This window comes from Octodon degus, unplaced genomic scaffold (genome assembly GCF_000260255.1).
Source record: "Octodon degus isolate 3935 unplaced genomic scaffold, OctDeg1.0 scaffold00178, whole genome shotgun sequence".
Taxonomy (NCBI): domain Eukaryota; kingdom Metazoa; phylum Chordata; class Mammalia; order Rodentia; family Octodontidae; genus Octodon; species Octodon degus.
The window spans coordinates 3,602,078-3,621,427 of NW_004524754.1; the positions used below are offsets into that span (position 1 = coordinate 3,602,078).

At 37.9% G+C, this 19,350-nt stretch overlaps 1 protein-coding gene across 7 annotated transcripts in view; it reads left to right on the top strand.

Annotated features, from left to right (window-relative positions):
• Positions 1-19,350, top strand: part of Parp11 (poly(ADP-ribose) polymerase family member 11) — a 66,814-nt gene that overhangs the window by 36,159 nt on the left and 11,305 nt on the right. For 6 of the 7 annotated variants that reach the window (XM_012517440.2, XM_023703722.1, XM_023703723.1 and 3 more), the window contains 5 exons: positions 8,834-8,962; positions 9,731-9,851; positions 13,743-13,818; positions 18,187-18,259; positions 18,339-18,469. In XM_012517440.2, the coding sequence (XP_012372894.1) occupies positions 8,837-8,962; positions 9,731-9,851; positions 13,743-13,818; positions 18,187-18,259; positions 18,339-18,469 (527 nt within the window). In that variant the 5' untranslated portion in view covers positions 8,834-8,836. The remainder of the gene's footprint in view (positions 1-8,833; positions 8,963-9,730; positions 9,852-13,742; positions 13,819-18,186; positions 18,260-18,338; positions 18,470-19,350) is intronic. The other variant, XM_023703726.1, reaches the window with a different exon arrangement.

Sequence of the window (19,350 nt, forward strand, 5' to 3'; positions counted from 1 at the left end):
GGGGGAGGTGCTGCGGAGTGGTGAGGGGCATCCCAAGTGGGTGGAAGAGAGTCTTACCCACACTGCACCTGGGCTGGGACCTGTAGGTCCCACCAGTGCAGGGTAGCCGGAAGCTGTCCCACACACTTTTTTTTTCTAGATTTTTATGTTCCTCCATTTCTACTATATTACCTTACTTAAGTGAATATTTTCTAGTATAACATTTTGATTCTATTACTGTTACTTGAGTTACTGGAGATTGAACTCAGGAGCCTCACACTGAGCTACCTTCTCACATCCCCCTACCCCCCATCCCCACACACATACCAAGTTTTCTTTTTTAGACAGGGTGTTGTTAAGTCACCGGGTTGCTCAGACTAAGTTCAAACCTGTGATCCTTCTGTCTCAGTCTCCTAGAGTGCTGGGATTATAGGTATGTGCCACCATACTCAGCACCATTAATAAGCTCCTCTTATTAATTTTTAAATTACTGCTTGGAATGCATATGCTAAGTGGTTGCTTTAGGGTAATGGTGGCAAACATGGCATGCACGCTCCACTGTGCTGTTTATATCATTAATAGCTCTGGAAAAAAAAAAAGCTCTGAAAAGTTCACTGTCACTGCTCAAGGGCTTAACATATACACATTAACTTACAAAGCAGGATGTACTTCTGACTTAGTTTCAGTGAAATGTAAGAACTTTACCCTCTCATGGGTGCCTCATTCCCTCTCTACCTTTTCCATTCTCACTGCTATGTACAGACTCCTCAAAAAAATGTATACTTACGTCAGCAGTGCATTTCAGCAGTAAATATCTGGAAGCTAGTGACCACCAGTTTGAGCATCTCTTGCAATTGTACAGGCCAAAGGCAACTTACATTAATCTTGTGATTTCTCAATAAATTTAATATTAAAATATTTATACAAGTTTTTCTCTTTCTGGGCTCTTCTTTCTGGCAGTGTCTGCATGTTGCAGTCATGTGCCACATAGTGTTTCCGCCAGCAGGGGACCATACCATGATAATGGTCTGATAAGATTGCAGTGGCTCTGAAAAATTTTACTTAGTGACATTGTTGCCATTGTCACATCACAGCACAACATATTGCTAGTGTGTTTGTGGTAACTTGGCTGTAAACACACCAGCTTCAAATGACCAGTCATACCAAAGTATAGCACACGCAATATTGTGTGTAGTGTGTAACACTCAGTAGTGACTGTGGCTCTCTTAGGTAATAGATGCTAGCTATATTTTTATCATTAGTTTAGAGTGTACTCCTAGCTTTAAAATAACTTTACTGTGGAACAGTGTTCTGTCGTATACCAGCAGCAATCTCATAGATCTCATGCTTTGGGTGTATCCTTATTACATCAAGGCTACAGCGAGGGGTTGACCTGTACCACGTAGACCTTGTGTGCATCTGTGATGGTCTCACTATAATAAAACCACCTGAGACACATTTTCTCAGAATATATATGCCTGTTGCCTTAAGTTTGTTGCTTAAATCTAGTTTCGAGCCTGTCTGGTGAATTACTCATTTTGGCTACTGTATTTTTCAGTTTCAGAATTTCATTTGGCTCATTGTAATAACCTATATTATTGCTTGACCCAAATCCATCTACTAGCTGCTTGAGTCCTACTTACTGCTTGAGACCAACACTCCAAAGACAAAGGTTGGTGGGAAGAAGCGATGGTTGTGCACCCAGGTTGACAGAGCACAGTCTGTCATAGCTAATCTTGGAGACAACCCAAATGCCCATCAACTGAGGAATGGGTAAAAAAGATGTATTTTTACACAATAGAGTATTACTCAGCTATAAAAAAAAATAAATTTGAGGCCTTTATGGATAAATGGATGCAACTAGAGACTATTTTGGTAAGTTAAATAAATCAAACTCGCATGTGCAAATGTACAGACATCATATTGTCATGCTAGTGTGAGAATCTGAAAGAGTAAATAAAATCTGAAAGGTACGGTAGGTACTGTGAAGGGGAAAGAATGTGTTCAGTAGGAAGGAAAAACTGGGATGAGGAAAAGGACGAGAAAAGGGAAAATGATATAGTTATGTACATATGCAGGATAGTTTTGACAATTGTACTGCCTATTTCTGCTGGTCTTTTGAAAGGAGAAAAAAAAGGAAGGAGCAATTAATGCTTAAAATTTCTTTTTATTCTTTCTTTTTAAAAATTTCTTACAGCTTTTTGATGTTGTTTTGTTTTGCTTTTTAAAGCAATTTTGCAGGTTTATATCTGTTAACCTAAACAACTAGTTTAAATGTTAACATCATGAAATACAGCAACTATTGTTGAATTCCTACTACTTTGTGTAATTAAAATTTGTATTGTTTTTAATACTTTTTTTCTATTTTGTTTTTAAATTTTTTTTTTTTTAAAGTTGGTGGGAATAAAATCAGGCTTACTCAAGGGCCATGCTTTAGCTACTTTTCTCTCCTTCCTGAGTCAGAATACCTGACACCCAAAATTAAGGAAGGAAAGGTTTGTTTAGTTCACAGTTGGTAGAGGTTTCAGCCAATAATCAGCTGGCTCCAAGACTGGTTGGCCGGCACAGGGGCAGCAGTTCACGGCAGCAGATGGCTGCAAAAGCAACAAGAGTGGTCTAAAGCACCTACTTAGAACAAGCTCAGCAAAGCCCAGGGACCACGGTTCGATCCCCCAGCACCACATGCCAGCCTGCCCCGCCCCCTGGTGGGCTGAGCTGGCCACACACACATACACACACACATACATACATACATAAAAAAATTAATAAATAAATAAATTTAAAAAAAAAAAGCAACAAGAGTAAAACTGTGGGGTGGGGATTGTTTCTTTCCTTATAGTGTGTGCAGGCTACCTGCCCTTCAGGGGTGCAGTGCTCATACCAACTCAGAGACCTCCTTTTGTATGCACTGAGGGTGTTTACAAAGTGAGGACCCTGGCCTCCTGCTGAGTCGCTTAAACTTACAATGTGATACATTGAAAAACATCCAAGGGAATAAGAGTGGCGTCCTCTGTACCCCAGGATGTAGAACTGCTGACTTCCTTAGGCTTCTAAACTTCTCAAGTGGCAAAATGTATCTACCATTACAGGCCAGCACCTTAAGATGGACAAGTGAGTGTCTCACACCTGAGTTACACCCACATCCCACAAAAAAAAAAAAAAAAAAGACCATATGAGGAGAACTTAACTGTATGCCCAAGGGCTTTTTGTAAGGAGAGAAAAGAGGCTCAGAGAGCAGTGAGTTGGAAGGTTATGTGCTGGGCAGGTCTTAGCTGAGCATTGTGTCTTTATCTGTGGTTAGTATGTTGTGATTGGTCTCTGGGGACTATTTGTATAATTGGTGGCAATCAGGGCATGGTATTCCCAGCCTGCCCCATTTGAAGTAGACTTTCCACTGTTTGAGGGAGGTACTGGGGACAGAAGGGAAGGGAAACTGCTCTGTGTTGCTGGTCCAGAATGGAGCTTCTGCACCTCTGAGTTGAAGGGGGTGAGAAATGCCACTGCCTGTTATTCCCCTAAGTCTGTGAGCTAGCCAAGAGTCTGAGGGTTAGAGGGTGAGGGAACCAGGCTGTTCGGCTGCACTTAGCAGGGGTGCTACATTGGTGGCTGGAGGCGATGGAATGGAAGAAGTGGTGCAGGTCATAACTTGGGTGGAAGAGCAAAGTTTCTAGTAATTAGCAAAGTTTCTTGAATGGATGCTTCTCCATTTTCTATGACCTGTAAATGCACAGTTTCTAGAGACTTTAAATGTTTGTTTTAAAAAAGATTTTCACCAGTTAGGAAGTAGGTTTGCACAGGGTAGGGGCACTACCCTACTGAGCCACCACTGATACCAAGTGTGGTGTGCATGCCTATAATTCCAGCACTGGGGAGGCTTTAAAAAGGAGGCTCACTATGAGTCAGGCTATGTAGTGAGATCCTGTACTGAATACATTAAAAAAAAAAAAAAAAAAAAAAAAAGGATACTAAGAAAGCATTGTTCCATTTCTGGAATGCTCCTTATTCTGGCATTCCAGAAGTTCTGCCCCATTTTGCAGCTTTTCATACTAAGTTTTGTGTCTTGATTATAGAGAGGCGAGGATGTTTTCATTACCAAGTATTTCCTCAAGGTGTTACACTTCTACTAACAAATTAACTTATGCTTTGTTATAAAAAGTTTCTCAGGAAACGTGTAATCAGTCTAAATAGCATTATTTCTATATATAGACCAGGACTTTGACTCTAAACTTATTTTTCACATAGTTTTTCAATGCAGTAATTCAGATTGACTATTTCCAGGCTGTATCAGAAAGATTCTCCTTGGAATAGAAAGCATTATTCTAGGGTCAGCGAGATAGCTTAGCGGACTAAGCACTTAAGCACCTGCTTAGGCAAGTGCAGGGATTGGGGCTTGACCCCTGGCACCACATGCCTGTCTGGCCCTGTGCCTGGGTGCACTGAGCCACCACTGATACCAAGTGTGGTGGTGCATGCCTATAATTCCAGCACTGGGGAGGCTTTAAAAAGAAGGCTCACTGTGAGTCGGGCTGTGTAGTGAGATCCTGTACTGAATACATTTAAAAAAAAAAAAAAAAAAGGATACTAAGAAAGCATTGTTCCACCAACACACCCACTGCATTTAAAAATTTACAAAATAGGGGCCGGGGAGTTAGCTCAGTAGAATAAGTGCTTGCCTGGCAAGTGCAAGGGCCTGAGTTCAATCCCCGGTTCCGCAAAAAAAAAAAAAAAAAAAAAATTTACAAAATGTTTTGCCACCTTAGTCTGCCTCTTTTCTCTTTATGACCTATACAGAAAGTATCATCTTCCAATTAAAAACAGGAGAAGCAGGCAGAATATGGCATTGTGACTGAACTGATTAATTTATGTAACATTTATTAAGTTTCTGCTGTTTGACTGATAATGTACTCATGTTCTTTTATTACCTATACATGTCCTCTGACTAGAACCACTATTACTATGGTTACAGCATCTTAAATTTAGTAGTTTAAACCCGAGTTTTCTTTGAGACTAATTATTCAAAATAACATTTCTTTGGCGAGAAAACTTACTATAGAAAATTGTGCCAAGCATGGTGGAGCATGCCTGTAATCCCAACACTTGGGAGGTTGAAGCAGGAGGATCATTCTGAGTTTGAAACTAGCCTGGGCTACAAAGTGAGTCAAGGCTAGCCTGAACTACAGAATGAGACCAATGTCAAAAAGACAGAAAAAAAATTAACGATTTATCTTACGATGTGACTGCTTTGAAAGAAAGCTGGTGCATTTATGCATTGGCTACTGAGGAGAGAATGAGTGGGTGTAGTAACTTGGGGAAGAACTGAGGCTCAGGAGTCTTTGGGTGTTTTTAACCTCTAGACTGTGTGATTCTAGACAAAATAACATTCTCTGCTTTCTTGTTTTCCTGACTTTAATTAGAAAGTAATGACTTTTCTTTCTTGTACATTGAGTTGTGGAGGGAAAAATAGCATAAACTAACAAATGATTTTATGAAAAATGTTTTAAGAATTTATCACTATGATGATACCTGTTTACAGTGCTGTCCTCTGGTGATAGATACCAGATAAGTGTTTATGATGTGGAGTTCTAAAAGGATTCCTTCTCTCTTTCTCTCCCTCCCTTCTTCCTTGCCTTCTCTGTCTCTGTCTCTATCTCTCTCTTGTCTCTTGTGTCTCTGTGTTTGTGTCTCTGTCTCCGTCTTTGGTCTGTCACTCTGTTTGTATCTTTGTCTCTGTCTGTCTGTCTCTCTGTATCTGTCTCTGCCCCTCTCTGTCTCTCTTTTCTCTGTATTTTTGTCTCTCTGTCTCTGTCTTTCTGTATCTCTGTCTGTTTCAGTCTCTCTCAGTCTATCTCTGTGTCTGTCTGTCTGTCTGTCTGTCTGTCTGTCTGTCTCTCTCTCTCTCTCTCTCTCTCTCTCTCTCTCTCTGACTGGCTCAAAGTCCTGCTCTAAAGCCATCTTCCAACTCAGCCTCCTAAGAGCTGAGTCATGTCACCATGCGGGCTTATTCAATCACATTCACTTGTAACCTAACCTAATGTGAGATTGTAGCTCACAGCAGAGCTCACATATTGCACTGTATGCCATGTGAAGGATACTTTTCTATTTTCTGTTCCCTTTTCTAATAGAGAAAAGGTAGGGTACATTAGCCAAATATTTATCTTAACTATTAGCTTCTAGTTCATCATTCCAAATTGTTCTGATCATTTATAGGAGAAAAACTAAACATAGGTCATTCTTGATTTCTTTCTCTTTCATAGTGCAGTGGTTAAATGATGTGAACAGTAATAAAAGGAGCAAGCAGTTTTGAATAGTCAGACAGCTGCTCTTAGCTTTTAAATCATTGTATTTATTTTCTGATTAATATAGGTGTACTATAAATAGTGGATTCTGATCCTGAGGTTCTTGATCCTCGAGTGTTCTGTTTCTCATTTCTTAGTGGTTAATAAACCTTAAAACGTGAAGCAATAAAAAGTTGGAACAGTTCTAAACCATTCCTTGGAGAAAGTTTCCAAACATGAATAAAAAGTCAAAAATAACAAGCTCCCTTCAGTGAAGTTGGTATTGTGCTTGGAATTTTTTTTTTTTTTTTTTTTTGTATTTAGGACAGGGTGGACAGGGTCTCACTGTGTAGATCGGACTCATAGTAATCCTCCTCTTTACAGCTTACTAAGTGCTGGGATTACAGGTGTGTGCCACCACACCCAGTGTCAAAGCCAGTGCCATCTCAGAGCGCCACAAGGGCAGGGCCAGCACGGCAGGCCAGGGGATCGAACTCCTGGCCCCTGGGTCTGCCTAAGCAGGCACTTTAATCCTCTGAGCTATTTGGCCAGCGCTTGTGCTTGGTATTTACTGCCTTATATTATTATTGTCATAACAGTCACCTAAAGAGAGAGGAGCCTTTTGTCTGCTACTTTGTGCAGAAGAAACAGTGGTCTAAAGTCAAGACAAAATAATTGAACCTTACCCTGGATTCCATACATTTTAAAATGGCAGACATGTAATGAAAGTAGAACCAAATATCCTTCAATTTATGTAGTAGTATGCATTCTCTGTTTAAAAAAAATCAAAGATAGGTAAGATCTTATTTGTAACAAGTTACCAATAACTGTACTTACGTGTGTGTGTGTGTGTATGTGTGTGTGTGTGTGTGTGTGTAATTACAGACAGATCTGAATGGTACATGGTACATTGGTAGCACTGATCAGCCTGGAGAAGTTGAAAAGATGCAGGAGTAGAAGTGGTGGTCAGACAACTCTTTAGCTTTATCTTGAATGTTTTCTTTTCCCCCCACAACGTTTTTGTACATTAGTTATGCAAATTTAAGTCAATAATTAAAAACTCTTAAAGAGTGAGGGTAAGAAAGAAACCTGATTCTAGATAAGGTTTAATCTTCTTTGACTGACCTCTTTTTGTCCCATTTGTATTGACTTCATCATCCCAATATCCATCCAAGAATGTTTAAAACTTTTCAATGATAATCTGTATGTAAGTTAATTAGTTAGCATAGTTACCACTATTTTACTAACTAATTAGTATAGTTATTGATAGGTACAGGACCACTTAATAGGGTAGATAAGTACACAGACCTTGAGTTCAGACTTCCTGAGTTTGAATCTTGACTTTCCTTTCCTATCATATACCCTTTCTGTCTCAGTTTCTTCCTTTATACTTGTATAGGTTATTGTTAGATGTAGATGAGTTGTCTGTATAGTTCTTCCAACAACACTTTGGCAAAGAGCCATATAATAGTTAGCTGTTGTTATTTTTATTATTACTGTTTTATCATCTTAAAACTTGGAGACACTATGGCAAGTTGAGGTACATACCCAGACTTTCTGTGTTCATGAGCATATACATATCATACTTATGTATATACACAATACATTTGTGTGGGTAAGTATACATATATTTTTATTAAAATTAGATCTTACTGTTTCTGAATTTCATAAACTTCTTTTGTGCTGGATACCACTTACTAGAAATACCACGTTTCATTAGGTGAAATAATGATATTTAAATAAAAATCTGATGCATTTGGCCTTAAATAGGTATGATGGCTTAGATTATTTTGAATGAATACATGAACTTAGGGTAAAAAAAAAAAATTTTGCAGTTGTACTGAAAATCTGAATGACTTATGATTATTAAAAGGGCTCTATGGGGCTGGAGAGATGGCTCAGTGGTCTAGAGCACCTACTTGGAACAAGCTTGGCAAAGCACAGGTTCGATCCCCCAGCACCACATGCCAGCCGGCCGCGCCCCCTGGTGGGCTGAGCTGGCCACACACACACACACACACACACACACTGTTAAAATAAATAAAAAATTAAAAAAAAAAATAAAAGGGCTCTGTGAGATCAGATACATGCTACTTAAAGTGATTATTATTTGCCTGGTTTGTTAAGCAATAGTGTTCAAAATTTAAAAATGTTTATCTTCAGTGCCAGTATGCAAGATAGAATGCTATTTTTATTTTTATTTACTTCTAAATATTTATTCATTTGGTATAGGATCTCAGTACACAGCTCAGACTTGTACTGATCCTCCATCTCAGCCTCCCCAGCACTGGGATTACAGATGTGTGCCACCATGCCTGGTTTTAGTGGCCGACACAGCACACCTGGAACAGAGGCACAGCATACAGTACTAGGGATCGAACCCAGGTCCTTGTACTTGCCAGGCAGGTGCTTAGACTGCCGAGCTATCTTTCCAGCCCTGGAGTGCTATTTTTAAAGTGTGTCACTGTGGGAAAGGCATTGGGATAGAACTCACTGTAAATAAGTATAATGTGCCATAAAAAGTAGTACATTGATTGTTGATAAAATCACTTCTTCCTCCATCTCTTCTGGATTTTCAGGAGATGTTTCACAGAGCAGAAGAATTTATATCCCAAACCACGGACACTGGAGTGGATGACATGGATACATCAGATACGCAGTGGGGCTGGTTCTACCTTGCGGAGTGTGGGAAGTGGCACATGTTTCAGGTACCACTCTCTTGCATGGAGTAGAAGGGGCTTAGCTTCATGTAGCACCATCTCACTGAGTTATAAAGAGTGACTGCAGGACTTACATCAAAACTTGAAGAAATAAACATCTTAACTAGCAGAAAAGTTCAAAATTCTCCCAGTTCTTTCATTTTTCTACAAATTTCCACAGTGATTTATTTAGAAGAGACAGCGTGTGTTGCTGTAACAGAGGGCCAGTGTTATGTGAGGTCAGCTCAATTTACTTTTGAGAAACTCCAAGTTTGAACTGATAGTTGAAGAGAGAAAGGGAGCAGCAAGACCATATTAAGTCTCTCCTAAATGCCATGTTTTCTTTCTTATTCTCGCAAACTCTCCCAGATGTTGAGGCTGTTGAAGAAAGTAAAACTCAGAAAAGCTCATTTGTTTAAGATCACGGAGGGAAATAAACTGAGATCCTCAGAAGTCTGTATCTTTCTTTTAACCATGCCAAGGTTTTAAAAAGGATTTAACTTGATCCACTTACTATAAGTATTAAAATAATTTTGTAAAAATTGTAACAGTTTGTCAGAAGTCATTGTCACCAGTTTTTGAAGGGGACCAACCGTAGCAGTTTTTCTTTTTCTTTAAGTCCATAAACTACTTGCAGTGTGCTGCTGTAGCATGGGTCTTCTGTGTGTTGGGAGCTAGAATAGCTTCTCTAAGTTTCCTCACTCTTCCAACACCACTTTGTGGCCACCTCACTGGCATGAGCAGCTGGTAAACAAAACTCTCTGGTCTGTCTTAAAGCCGGATGCCAACATTCAGTGTTCAGTCAGCAGTGAAGATATCGAGAAAAGCTTCAAAACAAACCCTTACGGCTCCATTTCTTTTACCACTTCCAAATTCAGCTACAAGATAGACTTCGCAGGTATGTTTTTTGCCTAATAGTTGTGTGCTTTTAGTATTCTGATACAGTGCAATCTGCAGCTCTGAAGATCAGGATTAGTTGATATGTTTTCAAACAGCAAAGTAAATCCTTTTTGTTACACACAAAAGTAGCTCTATAAAAATTCAAGGTTTGAAATCTTGAGCAATGTTGCCTTTTATAAAGGCTTCTCTATATGCTTATATAAAATATACATGGATAGCATCATATTTTGAGTTCCTGTATTATCTTTTAAGGAATACAAAACATTTTATAGCTTTTTTTGTGTGTATGAGACAGGGTCTTGATAAGTTACCTAGCTGGCTGTAGCCTCCCAAGTAGCTGGGTTTACGGGTTCATGCCACCACAACCAGCTTGTAGCTCTTGTCATTCTGAAAATAGTAAATAGATTCTCATCGTTCTGAAAACAGATTTGAAACAGTTAGGAATTCTTTTACTTTAAAATACAAATAGATGTTAAATGACAATGTTAATAGATAACTGATACTAGTTTCAAAACCAAAAGGTAGCCTAGTGACCCTTCTCTTGGTATTTTTGCCAAATTGCGTTTTTTGTTTTGTTTTGCAGTATTGGGGTGCTGAACACAGGACTTTTGCACTGAGCTGTATCCTAGTCATTTGGTGTTTTTTCGAGACATAAATTTTACTAAATTGCTCAGGTTTGGCTCATACTTGTGATCCTTCTCCCTCAGCTGCCAAGAGTGCTGGGATGGTATATATGCACCACCATACCCAGCTCTGTCTGCCACTTTTTAGTATTATTGGTTCTTTCATAGGTTATCCAGCCAATCTGAAAATTAACTTCACTTTGACTTTTTACCCTTGTTCATGGAGTGCTTTTAGTTATCATGAGAAGCCCATTTGATTCACCCTTAGGTTTTAAGCAGCAAACACCTGCTATCTGTTGGCCAGAAGCAAGCAAAGCATACACTCAGGGAGGCTTTTAGCTTTCACTTCCCAGTTTCTATGAGTTATATCTTTCTGACTCTAGTCATAGTGTGTTGTACAGGGGACATGGAAGCTTACCAAACTGCCAAGGATGAGCCTTGACCAGAGCTGGTGTAGGGGCTTGGGCCAGGAAGTTGATGTACCCAAGTGACTTATAATTACTATCTTGCTAAAGTTCTTTCTTTTTTCTTTCTTTCTTTCTTTCTTTTTTTTTTTTTTTTTGAGGGGGGCAGAACTGGGGATTGAACTCAGGCCCTTGTGCTTGCCAAGGAAGCACTTATTCCACTGAGCCCTCTCCCCGGCCCCATGAAATTCTTGCTTTTAAAAAAATTATCAAAAGTTAAAACTGGCAATGTCAGAAGTTGTTGACATGAGCCTTTTACAGCTCAGCATATTAATATGGCTTTACTTTTTATACCTCATTTTTATACTTTTCTGCTGGCTGGTTAAGACCAAGATAAAGCAAGACCTATATAACAAAAAATGTAACTTTTGTCTCTGACAAGGTCAATCAAATCCCCTTAGAATTTATCCTGAAACTTTATACCGCAGTTTGTAGATCCTTTGTCAGTGTCAGCCATGTGGATGAGTCACAGCCAGTGCTTGACCAATTTGCTCTCTGTGAAAGCCTGAGAGAATGTTTTCTCTCTAGATGACTGTCCTTAGGCACACTCTACATCATCAATCACTTTCCTCTGTGGCCCCATAATCTCCTTGATCATAAAATCTTGGGCACCACTGAGTTACAGAATGTTACAGTACATGTTCTCTTAGGTCCTGAGTCCTCACTGACCTTGAAGGGCTAGGGCCAAAATTTGGTTATCCTTGTAGCCCTTCTTTTTCTCTAATTTTTTGGGCTGCAAAGGCTCAAGTCAACAACTTCTGACATTATCAGTTCTGCAGATAATCCACTACTATTATGGACTACTGGACTATACTGGATTATTTTGCTGAATTCACGCACCTAAAATATTTGAATGATAATGGAATACCCATCTCTGACATAACTAAACGAAAAAGGGGATATCTGTAGATACAAAATAGGATAGATATACAGCTACTTTCTCTTAGTTCAGTGAGAAGAAAGATTTTTACTAATAGTGTTTAGACAAGATATCATGTCTGCATCTTGTACTGAGTAACTACTATGAAGACAATAATATGTGATGTATTAATTATTGTAACTGTCCTACTAACCTGTTTTGAAATTGTCTCACTGCTATTTCTATATCAATAAAATTGAGTTTAAAAAATCAGTACTATTGGAGTCTTACTAGTCCTAACAGCTATGAACAGGCTACCGGTGAAGGAATCCTAACTCTTGTGATTCTGCATCAGTTGAGACAGATACCAGGGATACATTTCTAGGTTTGCATACAAGAGCTGTTCTTGAAGTAGAATTATGTACAAAAGCTTCTGGTTTTGTGAAGAGGATGAAGTTTGTTAACACATTTGGCAGAAAATTTAGTTAGCCACATCTTTGCCAAGAATATTCACTAGTAAACTATACTGTGAATTCTGTTAGATACATTCTCTTAATTCATTGAATAGAGGGAATTGTTCTAATAGTGTTTGTAAACAGGATATCATGTCTGCATCTTGTACAACAAATAACCACTAAGAAAACAATATGTAATGTATTAATTATTGAAACTGTCCTACTAATTTGATTTGAAACTGTTTCATTGCTATTTGTTTCTCAATAAAATTATGGAAAAAAAAGAATTCTATTAGAAATTATGGTCTTTTTTTTCACAGTGTGTACAAATTTAAAGTTTAGCATATCAGCAATTGATGGAAAATACCTGTTCCATGTAATATCTAAGGCATTTGATATTCAGACAGATACTGATGTTAAGCTCAATGGTTTTAAGATATATTTTTTATCACAGAATAGGAAAATAGTCCCGTTGACTAGTAACTCAAGTCCCCCAACTATATAATGATACTGTTTTGGAGGTATAATCACTAGTACTTAACATATACTGTTTCTGAGGTTTTTAGCCCCAGCCCTTCTGCCATTACCCAGCTCAGGTTTTCACTGTAAAAATGGTGAAAAGAAAACAGAAACGACAATGGTCTAAAAAGATGGCGCTGAGATTGTGGTCCATGCACTGAGGTGGCCACGCCGTGTGTGCCTGGTCAAGGAGAATATGGAGAAGGCAAGCAAGCGCACTTGACAGTAGCCCTGGCCCCAGGGAGTCTGTCCTTCGTTTTGGAACAGAGCAGTCAAGCAGACACTTACAGGAGGGTGTGATGCTTACCTGTGTGGGAATGGATAAATAGACCTGCTAAATATTGCCCAGGCTGAGGCATGGATAAAATAAGAAGTAGTAATGGGATTAATTAATCTTTTATGACTAGAATATTTTATGAGAAGATGTATGGACCTCTCCAGGTTTTCTATTTTTTTTTTTAATTTAGATAATTTAAGAAAGACAATTTAAGAAAGGCATGAATGTATAAATTTTTGAAATTCTATGAGTGCAAGTTTTATAATGGTAACATATCTTTTATAATTACTTCCAAATTTTTTGGTGAAATGAAAATATATTTTTCTACTTAGTAACAAAAGATTTACTTTATGTTTTCTCTGTCTAGTGCTTTTAACCCTCCTAAATTAAAGCTCTTGTATGTTAGTGTCAATTTAACTTCGGTGGTACACAGAAAGGAGCAGGCCCTGCATACTGAGTAGCATCTTGTATGTGAGCTAAGACCGAGCAAGCACTGATGCTGTGCTCGCCTGAGCACCCCAGCACATGATCAGTGGCTGTGTGGTCAGGTATCCTGATGCATGCATGGTGCTTGTCAGTTACTGCCGGAGCGCCGTGCTCCTGAGCGTCAGGCTCTGTGGCTACTCATCTTCATGACACTTCATGGTAGTACATTTCTGTGGCTGATGTGATGTCTTTGTTTTTATACACAGAAATGAAGCAAACGAATATCACCACTGGAAAACAGCGCTTAATAAAAAGGGCTCCCTTTTCTATCACTGCTTTCAGGTATTGTACAGAGGAAAACTGCAGAAAGAATGGGTTATCCTCTCCCCTCTCTTTCTTTCTGTGTAATAGAAAAACAGACGGATACTTTAGTAGGTCATGTAATGATCTTAAAATTGATCTTTTAAATATTAAATCTCATTTGTAGATAAAACAAGAAATTATTATATTTTATTATTGTTTTCTTTCTTGCTATTTTCCACCTTTTTTCTTGTATATTTCTGTTTTTCAGTTCTGTAGAACAGTGTTGTTCATGACAGTTATAAAATGTTTTATGGCCCCTATTATAAACATTTAAACCACTGAGGTAAGTTTGAATTTCACTGGAAATACTCTCAGAGGTCATCACATTATTCGGGCCATAAATCTTACATAAGAACCCATTTTGTCTGTACCTCTACTGATTCCCTGTGGCCAGGCTTGCTAGTAATTTCATCCTGAGGGATTGAGGGAGGCCTTAGGCAGATGGTTACACATCGGACAGTTCTATGTTTCCTAGATCCGGATGGTATGTTCCATTTTTTGCTCTTTCTGGACTGATACGGTCTGAAAGAGGTTGGAAATGCCAGAAGAGAGTAAATATTTGTTATTCATGTGAGTAGGATTAAAGGGGAAAGTATTACAGCATGTCTCCAATTTTCTGGAATGATTCAAACATTAAAAAAATCCTTTTTGCTGAATTTAAAATGAAACTGAAAAAAAGTAGCATGTGAATTGTGAATAGGGCCTTTTACTCCTCCCAAGGAGATCTTTTGAAAGGATTAGAGAAAAATAAAGAAATTTTAAAAACTAGAATAAAGAACTAAATAGCTTAAGTTTTTATCAGTTTGTATCTCAAGATTTTTGGCTTTTATTATAACATCAAGATTTAAAATGTTCGAGTACTTACACAATTAACGCTGTACTACTTACATAGACTATAGAGAATATTTTCTTAATAGTTACATCAGAACAAGAATGTAATAAAGGAATTTCATATAACCACATTCATAATTTCATATAACCACATTCATAATTCAAAAAATTTCATATAATCACATTCATAATGAAAGACACAAATTAGAATCATTTTTGTTATCAACTTGAGAAAAATTCAGTATCCTCAAAGAATGTATGTTGTGGGAGAAAAATGAGATAAAAAAAGATAGCAAATATTGCTGTAATTGTGTGTTGCTATGTCTGCTAATCCTTTGGTTGGGGAGGAAGTACAAGTTGAGGCAAGCGCTTTTTCCTCCTAGACTATACAAATCATAGAACAAAGGCAGGAGTGGAGCACAATTAAAACAGCAAGCAAGAGAAACATAAAAGGAGAGGAATAGTTAGAGGAACACTGGAGTGAGGAGGTCACTGGGTACTGATACAGAAATGTGGGTATACTGAGGGAACATGATGGGTGTTGACTGACAGCTCCACACACCAGGGGTGTTTTTATTGTAAAGCAGCAAAGGAAGGCCATGGACACATGTTTTTTGTATGGTCCTGGGAATTTAACAGTAGCCTCACATTAACCAAACCCCAACACTTATTATTTTTAGTGTTTTTTAAAATTTTTTTGTTTTTAAATTTTGAGACAAGGTCCTGCTAAGCTACAGAAACAGAACTAGAGCTTTTGATCCTCTGATCTCAACCTCCCAGACAGGTATGCACTACCATGCCTATTAAATTAAAAAAAGAATTATTATAGCTAAATGATATTTAAAGCAAAGTAAGAAGAAAATTAGAGAAAAAATTTATTATAGTTGAATAATTCCTATAGTATTTGAGTTCTAGAACTTTCTAAGATCAAGATCGACTAAAAATTTCATATAACCACATTCATAATGAAAGATACAAGTTAGAATCATTTTTGTTATCAAGTTGAGAAAAATTCAGAAGTTTAATAACACCTTTTGGGAGAGGTTGTTGGAAAATAGGCATTCTCAACCTTTGTGAAAACATTAAGAATAACCTTCAAAAATGGCATTAGGGCAGTTATTTGTCAAAAATAGTGAATAAATATATACTTTAATACAGAAATTTCATTTCAAAAATACTGTTCTGCAGGTACACTAGTGGACATCTAAAATGACAAACAAATTTGCTCTTTGTAGCTTGTTAATAGAGTAGCAAAAAGTTGAAGATAAGGTCAAGTACATCAGTAGGGGTCTGGTTGAGTCAATCATGGCAAACCTATACAGCAGATTCTAGCCATCTGTAAGAACGCCTGTATCTAGTCAGCCAGTATTTGTTAAATGTCTGCTGTATACCAGGTTCTCTTGTTGGCTCTCTGTGTACTGATGTTGAAGAATATTGATAATGCATGAAGTGAAAAAAAGAGTCCAAAAATGAGTGCTTTGTGCTTCTGTTTGCGTGGGAAAAAACTTGGCTGTTGCTGATTAGAGTTCTGAAAGACTATCTGAGAGACTAAAGACAGTGATTGCCTGGAGTTTGCGCAGAAAGTGAGCACTGAACAGAGCAAGGACTAGGCTGTGAGGGAGCGTCTCCCTGTATATTGCTTTCTATGTATTTTCTTTCTTTTCTCTTGTGGTACTGGGGTTTGAATCACTAATGTCAGGCAGATGCTCTACCACAGAGCTATTCTTACTCAGCCGTTTTCATTTTCTTTTCTCACTGAGTTCCCCGGGTTGGTCTCAAACTTGCAATTTTTCTGCCTCAGCCTTATGAGCAACTGAAGTTAATTGAGCTGCAGCCATTTGCTTGTTTTATTTTTAAAAATATATGTCTTCAGTTTTTTTACTAACCTTAAATTCTGGGCTTCTACTTATTTTTGATCATATATTACTTTTTAAAATTTTTCATATTTTACTCTCACTACCTTGGCCGGGGAAAGGAAGGGATTCCCAGTTCCAGACTTGCCCTGTTGTGTCATCTGCAGACAGAGTGGGGTACAGTGTCTGATTTTCATTACTGAGGATAGGGATCAGAGTCAGATGAGGTGCATCACTGCTGCTGGGGAGCAGGGGCTGCTGGTAAAGAGGCAGCAGGTAACCGTGGAGTTGCCCATGGAAGGCTTCTGTTCAAGGCACCCACCCAGGTATCCAGGCATCCTCCATGAACATCACAGGAGTGGCACGTAGGTCTGCTCCTTGGAGATGGGCATGCTACAGCTCTGGGGCTGATACTGTGGCATCTTCCCAGAGAGGACCTGAGATGTCTCTGTCCTTCCACCTGTATCCCAGGATCTTGTGCAGGGCCTCTCCACAAGGACATGGTAACAGTTGGCTCCTTGGTCTCTCCTTGGTCTTGAGTATGAATAGTCAAGTATGAATCCTGCAGATTTAGCAGAAAGTATAGTCACTTTTTCCAACTTTCCTTTATGTCCCTCTGGTGGACACACTGGGGAATTGCTTGATACTCCATAATTATTTTTCTCTTGGATGTATACCTCATGGTCCAGAAATTCCCAACCTTCTCAACATTTTTTTTTTCCATTTTTTAAAGAATACAGTGTAGTTTTTTTTTTAAAGCATTAGAAATGTTACAAAATTTATTTAACAAAGTAATAACAATTTAACAATGGTTGCTGTATTGCATGATGTTATCACTCAAACTAGTTGTTTAGGTCACCAGATATAAACCTACAGACCTTGAAGGAAACTCTGGGTTCCCTGGTCAGTGTATGGTTGAGTGACTGGCCTGTTCTTGCTTCTTGGGTTTCATTTCTCTTTTTTGGAGTCTGGATGTTTCTGGAAATTTCTTTCCAAAGCACTACTTTCTCCATTTTATTCCTGTTTCCTGATTGCAGTCTTTGCTGTAGGGAAAGGACCTGTTCCTAACATAATCCAAAGAGTTGAGAGGAACCTGGCACAGAGATGTGTTTGATCCTCTGCTTCTTGAGGTCTCTGAATTACTTTATTTTTCAAAATTGAAAGTGAATTTTAAAGAACGAAACAAAGTATTGCATAGGTTTGGGATTTGTTAATCTCTCCTATTTCGTTTTTGTTTTAATTTTTAGAGATATGGGAGACTTAAACTAGAGTTTCTTATTGACCCAGCTCCCAGCCCTTTTTTTAATTTTGAGTTAGGGTCTGGCTAAATTGCCTAAGCTGTTCTTAAACTTGGCAGTATTCCTACTTCAGCCTTCTAGAGTACTGGGATTGTAGGCATGCCCCACCATCCCAGGATATTTTTGAAATTTGTTAGTAAATATATGATTATATACTTTCCATTCAAAGTTCACAATTCAACACCTAACAAGTAACACACAAGAGAAATTCAGTGAATATTTTTAAATAAAGAAAATAAAAACTACACTTGGTTGCATTTGTCATAATAACCTACATATGAAAATTTACCATTGGTGAAAAAGCTAAATAATTAGCAACAATTATAATAGCTCCTGATATTTTGTTTTATCTTTGCTATTTGAAGTTACATCTGTGAAAATGAAGCTATACCCATGCCTCCACACTGGGAGAATGTGAACACTGAAGTACCCTATCAGGTGAGAGCGGAAGTGCCCAACTCTCCTAACGAAACACTGGGAAGGACTGTACTAAAACTACACAAATTTCTCTTTCTAGCTCATTTCTCTACACAGTCAAACACATGAATATAATGAAGTTGCCAGTCTTTTTGGAAAAACAATGGATCGCAACCGAATTGAAAGAATCCAGAGAATTCAAAATTTAGATTTATGGGAGTTCTTCTGCAGGTAAGATGTTTCTAATCTGAATCTTCTGCCATCTCTAAAACTTCTATAGTCTTGGAGATGGTTGAGCACAGGTATTTAGGGGGGTCAGGCATTAGTTTTCAGAGGGGTAAACATATGTTTTCCTCTTGCCATCCTTTGATCTGCCTGTCAGCTCCCTTCTCCAGCATTCTCGGAGTGGAAGGGAGCAAATCTGTAACTCCAGTCTGTAAAATGTGGGAAGCATTCTGTCTTGGAAGATGGAGAGCTGAGCATGCTGTGTAAAAGGGGCAGGCACCTTTGTCCGTGTAACTTAGTTATCCATATAACTCAGCCTTTCACTTTGATTTCCAGAAATCTCTGGAAACATTGTTGAATTTCATTTTTAAACAATTGTACCGTCTTACCTGTACCATTTACTTGTTTTGGTTTAAAGAGTACATACCTTTGATTTTTTTTTTGCATACCTTAAAGTTCATGTTGTAAAACCTAAGCTTATTACTAGATTTAAGCTGGAACTATCTTATTAGATATCCCAGTGTGTACTTATCCTAAAAATAAACATTACAGAAAGTATAAAGGTATTACTCAAATTAACCTGTTGTGCTATAGTTTTATAATAGAGGTGTTACTTAAATAACTGTCTGAGATATTTTTAATTTTTATAGATGAGATTTTTATTTGTAATTTTTATTATAAGATGACTTTTAAGTTTTTATTTTAAAACTTTGAAATAGATGCAAGTAATATAATGTACCCCTTATGCTGATCGTTCTTCAACATTTATCAAAATTTATCTTACATATTATATATCTCCTTTTTTGTTAGTGTTGTTACTAAAATATTTTAAAGCAAATCTCAGACTTTAGCTCATTTCTTTTTCATATCCTTAAGAATTTGGCTGT